This window comes from Argopecten irradians, chromosome 11 (genome assembly GCF_041381155.1).
Source record: "Argopecten irradians isolate NY chromosome 11, Ai_NY, whole genome shotgun sequence".
NCBI lineage: Eukaryota > Metazoa > Mollusca > Bivalvia > Pectinida > Pectinidae > Argopecten > Argopecten irradians.
The window spans coordinates 28,353,061-28,368,306 of NC_091144.1; the positions used below are offsets into that span (position 1 = coordinate 28,353,061).

The window sequence follows — 15,246 nt, forward strand, 5'->3', positions numbered from 1 at the left end:
TTCGAATTCCATGTGGGGCAGTTGCTTGGCAATGATCGCTAGTCGATAGTTTTATCCTGCTTTCCTCCACCGTCAAACACTGATCGTTAAAATGATGTTAAACTAATAAAAAATGAAACATTCTTTACACTATGAGCCCAAACTGTCTCCGAATCAAGGAACCAATTTCTTCAAGAGGAGAAATGATTAAGTAAAAAAATATTAAGATGAATGTAAAGTTTATTGAATGCATTCTTAGTAAAGCGTACACAGTTGTAAAATATACACAAAACGTACATAACATGGGATATTTACATATAAGTTATATCATAATAGATTTGTAAAACACATTAGTGGTTAATATCATATTAAACATAGAGAACAATATACAAGGACAGATACTCAGTCAGATCTGAATATGTTGATGCTAACTACTGATGTTTTGCTTTTATATAATTAACTATACAAATATCCACTCCTATAAAAGTTAAGAACATTAATTATTTCAATTTCTAAACTGGGTAAAAACATAATAGTTCACAATTATTATTTCAACGAACACACAAGAAAAGAAAACAGGAGTACTAATTGTTAAGCATTACTAATTATGCGTATAACTATCATGTAATAAAAGAAAATATATGATAGTTTGAGATACTAGTCTGAAATGTATTTTACATGAAATTTGTTCGCGAGTGTTTATTTTTTTGTGATTTGAAAGTGTAATACTTCTATGTACCGCCCTATGTTATTTTCGCGATAGGGAAATATTCGACTTTTTAGCAGCACTGCTTCATCTATGCACAACATATGACGTATTTGCAAAATTTCGCGGTTACAAGTCCATCGCGTTAAATTAATAAATTGTACCCTCGCGTAAATGGCCACGTTTACAGAAAGTCATATAAAAACGGGACCTATCTGTGTTCTAGAATATAAAACACCGCTCCTCACTAAATACACACACAATTCAGGACCGTATTTATTGTGGAAATATATGTATAATAAATGAAAACATATGAACATTGCAAATACAAAATTTAATTCTACATACACATGCATTCATTTAATGCTCTTAAAAGTTTTAACAAATCGATATACGGTACTTTAAAATAAAGTATGTGTCTTCAGAAAGAAAACAATAACTGGAAAATGATATTGGTAAATAATGCAACAAATATATTATCATACAAGATCGGTAATGACTTACTTATATACATACAATACCTAAACTTATTTTGAAACGTAAATAATTTCCATGAAATTTGCAAAGATTTAGAATTCGCGAAAATTGATTGCCGTGATATGGATTCAACCTTAATGGTCTTAAAACACTGAATTGAATTGCTTTGGAAACATATAATAATAAAAGTCTAAGGTGGTCCCGAAAGACTAATATCAAAACACACATATATATTGAGTTAAAATGGAGGTCCATTTGTAGAACAATTCAAGAGTATTTTATCCACAGTCAAATACTTTGTTGAGTTCTATACTGATAAACCTGCGAAACATAATATTATCTAGGTAAGTTCCAAACACTGTGTCTTTCCTCGTACATTGATGTTCTTGATAAATTAATTACGTTAACAGGAAGGATAATTACAATCACACTGTTTGACTCGTACCCGCAGAACATTCAGTGCCAGTACCGATATACTTTGATGTTTCGCTCGTGGCGACATATTTCTTACTTACATCAGTAATTTCAGCAGGTTGCAGTTGACGCTTACAATGAAAAATATTTTTAAACTCCTTCCTGAATGCTTTGTTGAAGAATCCATATATAATTGGATTTTGGCCCGTATTCGCTAAAGCTACAATTATAGTGATGGTGAATTGTGTAGACGTGATGGAATGCAAATACACGGCAAGAAAACTAACGACGAAAAATGGAGACCACATGATAAGGAAAGATACTACAATAGCGACAAACATTTTTGTGAGTCGGAGTTTCCGCCTCGTTCTGAGCTCTGATCTGGTAAGTCTTCCGGTGCGTCGCAATGACCGTCGAACAAAGTTAAAAATTTTGTAATAATTTGTCAGGATGATCATTAAAGGTGCGATGTAGAAAAACGTGACCATGAATGAGAGGTAAACATCGATATGGAAATGCTCCGGCCAGATGATACCACAATACGTAAGAGTGACGTCATTCAAGACCAACTCCCTTTCCAGTTGTGCCCAGGCTATTGGGACCGGGAAGCTCAACGACAATATCCATATACCAAGTATCACGAAGCAAGCTATTTCTTTGGTCATCTTTTTACTGGACAACAAACAGATGCTGAAGAATCGTTCAATGCTGATCATCATTAGGGTAAGTATAGAAGATATTCCGGACACGAACTGGACATAAGTGACCAGCTTGCAGATGAAATCGCCGAACACCCATACCCGCGTTATACGCGTGGCCATTATAAATGGTATCCACAGGGCAAACAGAAGATCTGCTACAGCAAGGTTACCAATAAAGTAGTTGGTAGTTTTCCGCATCTTTGGATTCCGGTAAATCGCCCATATTACCTGAAATTTCAAATTCAAATAGCATTAAGTGATTTCTGACCAAATCTTTATTTTGGAGATACAGCAAGCAAGCTAAAGATGAAATTTCATTTCTTTCTATTCAACAGTTTTAACAGAACTTTAATTTTTAAATTTAGTCTCAACACTTAGGCGTATATTGCCTATATTTGCGTTTAAAAATATCCGATACAAACAATATGCGGTAATACTGAAAGGACCAAAACAAAGAAAAGAAGAAAGAATTTATTTTAACCCAAAATTATTGATTGCAAGCAAAATTGTATTTGATCAATTTAAACCCAACCAAACCGATGTAAATGGTATAGAAGACCAATATTTGACTTTCTTATAAAACAAACTTAAGTAAAAAATTGACTTGAGTCATAAGTTTTCATATAAGTTAAAGAAGGAGAAAAACTGAAATTTTGACTAAAGTTTTCATTTTTGTTTCGAGAGAATTCGGCATCTGGTGTAATAAACATTGAAATAAATTAGCAAATAATTTGCAATTCATATAAGAACATTGCAATTACACCAAAGAAGATATGTTCAGTCCCGAAACGAACATATACCACAAGGTCAGGTTACAAGACCGATAAAAGAATAACAAGGATAATTAACCGATATATTGTGTGTTTAGTCAAAGATTTCCTTCTCCATTAGCTGATTGCCGTCCAACCTTGCATTGTACTATTCATGTTCACGTGTGCTTGATTACATGTGACTGAAGGATGACAGGCACGTGCTGTTACTATGTATAGATCAGCTGATTAAACCAAACAATTTTTTTAAGTATGGCATTTGATTTAATTAAATTTGAATCAAACTACGACAAAAGAAAGTGGTAAAGTACAACGTACTAGTTATTCTTTTCTAAGAATCGTTTAAAAAGAAAGTAATAGCTAATTTAAGAATTTTCATTGCAGAATAGTTTATTGTAAGGTTGAAATTCAAAGGGATATGGGCCTCTCCCATTTAAGAAATAAAGACATTGTTTTAGTAATAAATGGAATTATATACAAACCATTCCATTTCCAAGGAAGGCAAACACCATAATGATTCCCAGAACGAGAGCCTCGATGGCTGATTGTCCTAAAACCACGAAAAAACATATGAACAAACATAAGTTACATGTACGTCTTCGAATATATTATCAAAGACAGTATGTTTCCTATATTCTCATTCCTACACATTGTCTTTTAACTCAACTCTACTGATTATTCCAAGGCATGTGAAGGTTTTAAAAATGCAAATATTTGCATAGTACTTCGAAATGATACAAAATACCAGACGAAAAAGCATAAAAGTTGTTTTTGCGACATTAAAATAGAACTTTTCACATCTAGTTCACATTTGTAACTTAATAAACTTATTTATTCTACAATGTCCATAAAAATAATAAAAAAAAAATTCATTTGGTTTTGAACCAAGGGATATCGAGGTACATTGTACATGTAAAAATACTAACAACTCCCACGATATGATTAGGGTTCAATGTACATAAATTGAGAACTCGCTTATTTCGAACGTTCGGATAACTCGAAGTTTTATCTCGAACCCTTTGAGTTAGTGTCAAGTGTGTCCCACTGTAGTCATTTTATTGAGAAATTATTCATCAACGGGCAGCTGTAGATACCGCTTTAGGAAGATAGTTTTAAAATGTCGTTTGGTTACAACAATACAGTGCATGTACATCATTGTATTTAACGTTTTAAGCATTTCTACATATCAATATCTTTACTGAATTCCACAAAATAACATTGACCTACTTTTTAATTTGTCCACCATCAATAGCAAATATCGAATACAACTTAATTCGGTCCTCACGTACTAAGAAAGTCACGGATTTAACGTGTGATCACCGCCTACACAGCTGTAATTGTGTTCCCCTTGTGGGTTAGACACTCTGAAACCCTATTGTCATATCGAATGATGGGAATCAATACGATTTATTGGATTCTGGAACATTCCATGGCATCGTTACACAAGGTGTCAGTAAGACTTCCCAACCGAGGTTATATAACAAGTACCGGAACAACACACTTCGTTCTCATCTATTTCTAGTTTCTAAACTGTCTGAATGATACACTGTATTTTTGTTTGTTTGTTTGATTGTTTGTTGTTTGTTTGTTTGTTTGTTTGTTTGTTTGTTTGTTGTTTGTTTGTTTGTTTGTTTGTTTGTTTGTTTGTTTGTTTGTTTGTTTGTTTATGTACGTTTAACGGTCCATCAAAGGCCAGGGTCATTTAGGGGCCAAAAGTGAAAATGTAATAAAAATGTGTAACTTTTAAAACATATTTAATTTAGATAGTAAATGAGTGCATTCCAAAACATATCCAATGGATTTTTCCCATGTGAGCTAGAACTTTTTTCCAAACAAACATAAATGATTCAATACTTCTGATATAAGCTTACATCCATTAGGTAACTGAACATAGTATCGAGTCTCACAACAAGAAAAAGAACAAACTTGTCGGAGACATTGAGGTGAATGTCATACGAAGATCATAATATCAGTACTATTTCCATTTATGACCCGTCACATACATCTATTGCTAAGTTCAAGAGACGCAAGTTGGCAGAGATCAACAACGATTTATGATCAACATATATGGTATTATTATAAATATCCAGTTGCTCTTCGAGAATTGCAATCACACTAACGCAATGACAATTGATATGCCATGAGGCTCCATTGTTGCAATTCGATACAGATTTGAGATAATGATTTGGCCTGTGTATGACCTCGACTATTTTCTATAAGGAATCTCGCCGCCATAGCCGAAATGGTTTGATGTCTGAAACCGATTGTATTGTACGTTTTTTATAGTTTTGTTTTGTATATTTATTTTAGTTTTGTGCTACTGTTTTACAACATATCATTGTAAAATAAGCATACTTTAACATGTCTATGTCAGTCATTTAGAAAGAAAAAAAAAAAGTAAACAACGTTTTAAAGGGACAATTCAGTGAGACTAATTCTGTTACATAACCACGAAGCAAAATATGACATTGTTTTGTTCTACATTCCTTTTGAAACATATAAAAAAAAATTGACAAATTTCACATTGTTAAGTATTTTGATTGACACCGTTGAAATTCCAAATCGTTGATCAATGCGATAAAGCAGGTGCAACATGTACGCAGTACCTATACCCGACCAATAGTCACGTATGTCAAACAAATGCAATACATAACCACTGAGGAGTTGATGAAATTATTTTTAGACAAGAACGTGCATCTAATAAGGTAAACACACTAGACAGAACGCTTTAAGTAGTACAGCACTAGACAAAAATATTTACTACACTGGCATGGACCAGGGTTCGGCATACAAGATATCCGACCACAATATATAATGGCGAACAGTAAGCGAGTTTGAACATTTCACGTACAGTTCACTACAGTGAGCTTTTCTGGCATATCTAAGTAAAACCAACTTATCTAATTTCTATTAGAACTGGTTTGCTTCCTATATATATAAGTGCAAATTTTAAAGTACTCTTTGACTGATTTGTCCCTTTAAATAAGTATAATTAGTTACATATCTAATTGATAAGCATGGCAATTATGACCGAATTGACGACTACATCTTTAGAAATAATAAAGTTGAACTCCTCAAACTAAATAGAAACTCTCTTTTTCCAAATTCACAATCAAAAGGCAAATTGAGTAGCATAAAGTAGCATATTCTGCTTCTTGTATCATATAGAGATTGTTATGTTAAACATTTAGAGGTATACATATTAAAGTTGTATGGTCTATCACTGTCGCTCTTTTTGTCATAGTGAAAACTGTTTAAGTGTTATACATATTTTTTTCCGTCTGTCTGAGTTTTAAACTTTCTAATTTTACCACTTTTTATAAAGTTGCAGCACTGTGAGTATTTTTAATTAAAAATGTAAAAAAATATTTTTAACGTGTACACGTGAAAATTAGGCTCGAAAGAGTCCGACTCATTCCGAACTCTTCCGAACATCGTCGCGACAATCTCTCAAAGTAACACGATAGTTGTGAAACCGAGAGAAATGTCAATAATTTTTCGTAAACAAAACATGTAATGCTCGCACATTACAATATTTGATACACACTATATTCAATTACGGCAATGCGTGAATTAGATGTTTCAAATACTCGCTCTGTGGACATATACCAGCACGATTTGTTATATTAGCCAGAAGGAAAACGTAAACAAACACATGACCACTAGCAGGACGTGTGGACGTCAGTCACGTGATACGATTCGGAATTCAGACAAAACCCAAAGGTACTGAACATGGCGGTGATTGAAGGCGTTTTATTCAAAACCAGGAATATATGATCCATAGATTTCAGCTCTCTTACAGGCTGACGTATTGGTTTGGGTATATTATAGTATATTAGTCATTATCAATTAATTGCTTAAACAGAACATTTAAACATCATGTATCAATACAATAAATTACTGTAACTATGCTTGCGTTTACGAACTAACGTCATTTCAAATAAAATTAATAGTTAAATGAACTTAGGTGTCAAAATTTATCTAAATTGGGACACAGACGGAATAACAATATTGTATAAATAAATCAGCATACCGTACGGGACCATTTGACTTCACACAGAACAAGTTATTCAATAAAAAAACATAGAGTGATTGATGTATTTTTTATTTCATGCATTCACGTTATATTTATAAATACCTTTTAAGCGGATTTCAAATTATAATTTACTACCCAAACTATTTGTAAAGCCTAAAGGCACTTGAAATATTGCTTGCGTGTAAGTCTCGCGACCGTAACAAGTACAACATATATCGCAGAGCCAGAATAGTCTCGAGATGTCTACATAAACCATATAAACAGGAGAAGTGTCCCTTTCCAGCTTTGCTATAATGGGATTTTGTGGTGTTCAGTCCCGAAAGAAACACAACACAACAAACCATTTCTATCTTTCTAAAGACAAACAGAATTTTTATTTTACAGCGATAATTTAAATTACTTTGTGGATTCTCATTTTCTTGCTCTAGCATCCAATCAGATTATTACGACGGAATCACGTGACACGTTTACTGTTTATAGCGCGATGAGCCTACATTGCTCTCCGAAGAATTTGAACTTGAAAGCACACATAGTTTTGACATGTTAGGCTGGCTTTGTACATTGTTATTGAGCTTATATTAGATCATGTTTGCGTTTTCACTAGACCTTTAAGAACCAGTAGGAATCTGCAATACTTCAAAAATACAAGCAATAAAATAGTCTACAACCCTAAATAAGTCGTACTTCACACGATTGTAAACTTAATAAGTTTTTTTTTATTGAACCAATAACATGTTCGTCAATGGGAAATAGGAAGTTGATTTCATGTACTGGCAGCCAATAACGATACTAATATTATAAGAGTGCTGTATAACACAATCAACAAAGATCCCTTCGCTTTGTATGGAAAATATATAGCTGTGAGGGATTGCTCTTACACATCTAACAGTAAAACGGAAAACAAATGCTACATTGGTAAGGTCTATTCGGAGAAAAAAATATTTCTCCGTTGCGGGTTCCCTACACATATATCACAAAAAATCAATGTAGGTGTAAGGATTCTGCACTTGTCTGGTTCCTATCGATTGTACACAGTGATACAAACATCATACTATAGAAACAGATCAACCAATACTAATATAGTACCTAGATATATTTCTTAACAATTTCTAGCAGGGTCACCTTACGACTAAGCTGGATGTTAGTAAGAAAGATGGTTAACTCTTAAAAATTGTCAAATTGTTTGTTCACTTTTCGTTTCTATATAGTAACAACCGTATATCGCTAATTAAAGGATTTTGTATGAATAGGAAAATGTTTACAGTCGACGACACAAGGGATGTATAATTATCTTACCCTAGACATGGATATCCGCAATATGACTAGTGTTAATATAGTCTATCTCTCTCTAGGGTAAAGTCACGCTACACGAGATCATTTCACGTGTTCATATAGGGTAAGAGAAAAAGAATCATTCACCCTCTATGGTCTATGGTAAGACAGGTGATCTCAAATCTAAGGATAAGATTCTTATGCTGTCAAAATAACTACCAGATAGTAGTTGCTTGAAATTCACATGTGTCTATTAGATTTTACATGTTGGACAAGCAGGTTTCGGCTTTGACTGTAATAAATCAATTTCGTAATCCACAGTTTTAAATCAAGTTGACAATGGTGTAAAAAGAAGGTAACATGTCAGAAAGTACTTATTTGTTCAACCGAAAATATGGCCGACTGCAAATTCCATCATCTTATTTATTTGCGTAATTCTCGCTCCAGTAGATCCACTGCGATGATCAAATGCATGGTGTATGTTTTAATGCTATGGACAGCATGCATTGTTGCGTTGTCCACAAGTAATTGTTATACTGCGAACAACATTATTCATGCGACTTAACAAATTTTAACTTTATTCCGAAAGAGATCTCGAATGCGAAATTGAATGTTGCGCAAATAATTGATACAACTTATAAAAAATGTTCTAAAGTCAATAAGGTAAGCATACTTTATCGCGAAGTTATGTTTTCGAAATTACGAAAATTAACGAAGCCGCAAATGCTATATGAGCGAAAATAAAGCGGTTGATATATATGCATCCTTCCTTAGCCACCACCTCTGTTTAAACACCATATGTTATAAAAAAAATCCTCTGTCCCTTGGATGGTCTTTATAGAAAGGTTTGACAGTAGTTTATCTTTGAAACATGCATTGCAACGATATACAATATAGGGTATCCTCTTAACAAAAATGACAAGAGAGGATAAGATTAAGTTTGGGTTACTTGTACGCAATTATGAGACACCTGCCATTGAAGGATGAATGTATTCATAGAAATGATAGAAATTATCATCAGGTATATATAATGTAAGCGTTTCTAATTTCCGGTAGTTGTGATCCCTTAATAACATACATTAGTAAGTGATAGACGTGTATGATAATTTCACATAGCCGGCATTTTCCATAGGTTTCAAGTACTATTGACGGTTCGTTCCATAAGATAATATGCAGGATATAGTTTGAAATGTTTTAAATCGTATAACCGACGAGTGAAAACCTGGAAGAGAGAGAAAGGGAAAGTGGGGAAGAGGGAGAGAGACAGAGAGACAGAGAGAGACAGAGACAGAGACAGGGAGAGAAACAGAGATAGAGAGAGAGGGAGAGAGAGAGAGAGAGAGAGAGAGAGAGAGAGGGAGAGAGAGAGAGAGAGAGGGAGAGAGAGAGAGAGACAGACAGACAGAGAGAGACAAAGAGAGAGGGAGAGAGGGAAAGAGAGAGAGAGAGAGAGAGGGAGAGACAGAGAGGGAGAGACAGAGAGAGAGAGAGAGATAGAGAGACAGAGAGAAACAGAGAGAGAGGGAATTTCAAGCTTCGTAGCGTGTTTTTTTTTTTTTTTTTTTTTTTGAAAATAAGAGAAACATTGAGATGTATTGTTCCGCATTGGACTGGTTCGTCAGTGTGTACTGACTGACGGCCAAACATCCCAGACAAACAAGGTTGTGTTATGTAATTTTATTGATTATGGTGGAAATCGTGACTAGGTGTACTGAAGGATTATAGTCAAATCACTTTGATTTCTTTCTGCACCAAGAAAATAAAAACTGACTACCAGTCTCATTTCAGCATTGCATCATTAGTCATGAAGTTAATTGTTTATGGTAAAAAATCTTGATGACCTTTGTGGCTTTAACATTGTTACACTGGTATCAGTCGATACAACAAATAAAAACAACAAAGAAACAAAAACAAAAAAACAATTATATTGGAAGTCATAACCGAACAGCTAAATAGTGATTAAAGTATCACTATTGTAAATGTCATACAATGTTTATCATTTATTCATGTCTACTAGGGAACAACAAACTAAATAACAAAAGACCTTCGAAATGGCCCCTATGTATACAAGATTGAGCCCAGGATAGAATTTTAACCCGGCCGCTGATTGGCTGGCTAATTATGAATTTCAAAAGTAAAAATGTTTTCTGACAGGTAATTATTCCTAGATAACCATGATATGAATTTGTAAATTTATATTGAGATTTAGGTTCAAAATATCAATTTTGATAATGAATAGGTAAAAATATTAGAATTTCAGGATTTTTTAGTGCAAAATGCGCCTGATTTCAATAAAGCTACCCTGGTTGGAGTTTGAGCAGAAGGACCCAAACTTTTTTTCTATTTAGTGTTATATGAGAACCTAGACTTTAATTATAGAACACAATAGCTAACTAATATTCCTTTGTTTTAATAATACAGTACAAAACTTTAACAAAGTTTAACACTGTGGTCTATGTAAAATTATACTACAACTACTGTGGAGTAACTATTCTGCTATATCGATAGTGTTGAGAAGAGCGTTTGATATGCGTATCTTCTGCCACTATTGTACAGGTAAATATCGTTTCACTATAATGGCAATGGAACACATTCTTTGCAGTAAAATCCTTTAAAAAAGGAGGATATATTTATGTTGTATTGGCATCTTTACGGTTCGACATGCGTAAAATTCCATATACTGTCTATTTGTCACAATGGACAGTTGATGGAATGTCGGACATTATCATAAGGCCTTGATAAGTTGTGAACTTCTCAATAAAATCTTCACCAAGTCACACATGCATTACTTTAGTGTTTTAAGTTTTCATTTTTGTATCGTTATTTGTAAGAGTATAGCACATATATAAGAATAGCGCTTGTATGAATACATTGTGTAACTAGAAAAGATCTGTAACGGGAAAAAGGCCTAATGCATTGGCAGTCTGCCAGAGTTTAGTGAAACAAGTAAGTTTCTCGATCGTTCTGTATTAAGACACTCTGTTGATCATGGTTTAAACTACATTTTTACAACATTTAGACGACATGTAGATTTGTATTGGCATCGTTCAATTTTCATTTTTTCTCAACATACAGTTCTTAGAACCTTGTGTTCAGGAAACCATTTAGTAAAAACAAATATATCTTAGAGTAATGAAGAAGAGTAGAGTGTTCTTCTTTAAAAGTTCTTATTTACTTAATAAAAGTCGTGAAATATCCTTTTGATGTAGAATTAGAGACTCGGTTTATACTATTGATTAATCACTCGACGTATTTTCTTATTCCTCTTTAATAATTAAAAATAAAGAAATAGTACCTACCCGACCATTCTTCGCCAAACTCCGAGAAAAATGTAAATACAGTTTTGTTGGTTTCCGGATCAATAATCAATGATCCCATTCTGATAGAAATCAACAACACAAAACCCAGGTATAAGATTTATAGAGTATCAAAATCCATCCCGATGATCCGTGATCAATGTCATTCACTTCTCAAAAAATGTATATAAATCAGCGCCTAAGATGGTATTAATTCATCTTCAATTATTCAATGCTGGAATGGATTGCGCCATTATCACTTCAAAGGTTGATTCAGACTATAGAATTTGTGATTCCATGTTTTTATATTCAGTTGGCCTCGTGAAATCTCCAAACAGCGATCAGATTGTTTCCAAATCAGTTATCATTACCAGATGAACCAACGCTGCAGTTGATAACACTAAAAATAACCCTTTATGCCTGTTGCAAATCTCGAATGATCTATTAAGGTGTTGTTACGAAACATCACAAGTCGAATGGCATTGTGGACACATCCGTTGATGTCGAAGAAAACTATTTACATTTGTAATCAATGATGTTATATACAGATTATACTAGTGTACATTGTTAACAGTTGGACACAATAAACAAAAATACGATTGAAATGTTTACCATCACGACCACCCCTAATTTGTCACAATTGACCCGTTCTTCGTTTGCTTTGGTCTGTACCAATCATCTTCTGGGGTTGAAGTACTAGTTAGCACACACACAATACACCCTCCGATGCAGACTATTTAGCGTGACTATAATTAGGAGTATTGACTTTACTTCCCGGCCCAGGACTGGCGAGGTGGCTTATTAGTGGGCTGATTTATATTGTCTTATCGGTAACGTACTTGTCCATATTTACACGTGCTAATAAATTACACAGCCTCGTTATCGACACACAGAACTGGCGAAGAGGTCCCATCTAGAATATTCCCTTTCGGCGGAATGGTGGTGGGTGAAAGCTTCCAAAATGGTCTACGATGACATTCCATTCTGTCTGAGAGCATGTAAATAATTTACGATCCTCTTTTCACTGCTCCTTACTTGGGGTTATGTTTCGCTGATGCGATATGGTATTAAGCCACAGAACATCTCCTTACTGGGAAACCAATTCAATTATTCTACGGTGTAAATAATAACTCCTTGGCCAGCCTTTGTGCGTTTGCAGGATTTAAATTTGCATTCCTAGCACTTGTACATGTCTGAATGGTCTGAGAAAAGGTCGGTCTTCTCTAAAATTGTTTTTCATTACATTGGCTCCATCCGTATGGTAAATGTCGATGTTTCAAGTATGATTCCGATATGTAGTAAACTATACAATCTCACATTAACTTATATGGCAATGCAGCAGTAACGCTTTTCAAACCTGTCACTCCAAGCCACTACACTCAGCTTTGCATGCAGACTTATCTGCTATCGTTTGAGGTCAGTGACATTTGATTTATCTGTTTATTTTGCAACCGAAAAAAAACCGAAGAATGATAATTATTATCTACTTCCACATCGACACATGCTTATTTACTATCGATTGCAAACAACGCCTCGGGTATCGTATTCGCCAATATCTTCATTGTTATATCAACGTTATACTATAAGGTATTTACTATAGGTTAGTTTAACAATTACTATATAGGGGGGACAGTTGATTTTAATAAACCCAGATTGGTTTGAAATGCATTCATTTTCCTTCTTCATCGAAAATTTAAAACAATGCATTTCAAATTTGCAACTGAAGTATTCTCAATCAAGCGGCCGACGTTTAACACATATGCACATGAAATTCCAATCATATGCAAATGGCAAAGTCTATATAACTTCACTTCATTGTCACACACTTTAAGTGAGGATCATACTTCCATCTACATAAAAAAGACTAGCATTGTCTCGTCTGACTCAGCCTTTGGTAGTTTCTTTTATGAAGGCCTGGACGAAAACCCGCCGGAAGCAATTATAGAGTACAAGTACATTTCAATGATTATTTCATTATGTAGTAGTGAAAAAGTGTGAGTAATGAAAAGCTATTTACCTACCAAACCTTACACTTTGATTATTGAATTGGATGAGGCAACTCAGTCACACGACTGGTGGTGTTACAGCACGGACACTGCAATAGGCTTAAGGCCATACAAACCTAATTATGTGTGTCAGATCTAGCATGGCTTTTACTGCACAGACAAAACAATAGGCTTAAGCCCGCCCAGAAAAACCTAATTCTAGTGTTCCGATCAAGCATGGTGGTGTTACTGCACGGGCAGAGCAATAGACCGAAGGCCATACAAACATAATTCTATGTTTCGGATGTTGCATGTCTTTGTTACTGCAGGAACACAGCAATAGGCTTAAGGCAAGACAAATATAATTCTAGGTTTCAAATGTTGCATGGCTTGGTTTCTAAATAGAAATAATAATCGGTTTATTGTCTTGAGACCAGACAAACATAAGTCTATGATTCAAATCTAGCATCGCCTGTTACCACACGGACAAATGTAATAGGCTTATATTCCCGTGGCAAGAAAAAATATAACTCATAGTTTTGGCCTTGGAATTGTATTTTAACAATCGTGTAACATTTTCATTGTGACATAACAACTACCATTGATTGGGCTATTTAAATTAATGTATGCGAAATATTTTTGTTCTTCACATCGTGTAATATAGAGAAAAAAACATTGAAAATGAGGACATCGTGAGATATCATGATCTACACACAAGGGAAAGTATGAACAAAATTAACATTTTAAACGAGACAGCTTTGATAATAGACCCATGTGTTCCAGATTAGTAAGTGTCCCTAGTATTGTTTCGACTCTGGTAGAATAATCGAAGTCTTAAACAATATTGACTTATTATTAATACATATTGCTTTGTGTATAAGTGTATGACATATGCGAATGCAATTTGAGAATCAAACGGTAATGGAAAACGATTGGATGGAAAGTGAAATTCCAAATTATAAATAAACATGCCTTTTACCTAGCCGGCCGGGTTTGATCCCGGCACGGACAGGAAACGTTCAAGCGTCACCTGCCCCATCACGTTCGGTTTTCGCCGGGCAATCCGGTTTCCTCCCACTCTAAGACCAATCTTGCGCTTCCATCCGGGTCATCGAAAGTGACTTGTATAAGTTGTAAGTCGTAATCGATATAAATAAATAAAAATCATAATATACATGTAGCATAGAGTTGATAAATAACATACAAATGTATTAGCAAAGAAACGTGTAACAACGTTTCTTTAACCAACAATGCAATCATTACAAGTGTATAGTAAGACACCATTTGTTGATCTTTTGATGGCTTATCGTCTTATTACAAAATTTTACATCAATGTTGACGACTGGCATAATAAGTGTGTGTTAGTTTGATAACAAAGCTTGCGTGACTGACGATTATAAAAAATACATCGTAGAATGAAAACCAATGACATGGGTTTACCGGTCCATAAAGAAGTCTTCTCCAATTAAATAATAATATTACGTACGGATATTACAATGTACATCATAACAATTAAAGCAGTTATATCTAGAACAAAGACAATCACTTAATGATTTTTAGTGCTCATCCCTATTGTGTTCTATGTTTGATTAAATCTCACATCTTTGAAA

General features: G+C 34.3%; 1 protein-coding gene across 1 annotated transcript; it reads right to left on the reverse strand.

Annotated features, from left to right (window-relative positions):
• Positions 1-218: 218 nt before the first annotated feature.
• On the reverse strand, positions 219-12,776 carry LOC138335204 (galanin receptor type 1-like). The gene is made up of 3 exons (XM_069284187.1): positions 11,655-12,776; positions 3,530-3,597; positions 219-2,505 (listed from the first exon to the last, which is right to left on the reverse strand). The coding sequence occupies exons 1-3, from the start codon at positions 11,731-11,733 to the stop codon at positions 1,588-1,590; spliced, it is 1,065 nt and encodes a 354-aa protein (XP_069140288.1). The 5' UTR covers positions 11,734-12,776; the 3' UTR covers positions 219-1,587.
• Positions 12,777-15,246: the final 2,470 nt, after the last annotated feature.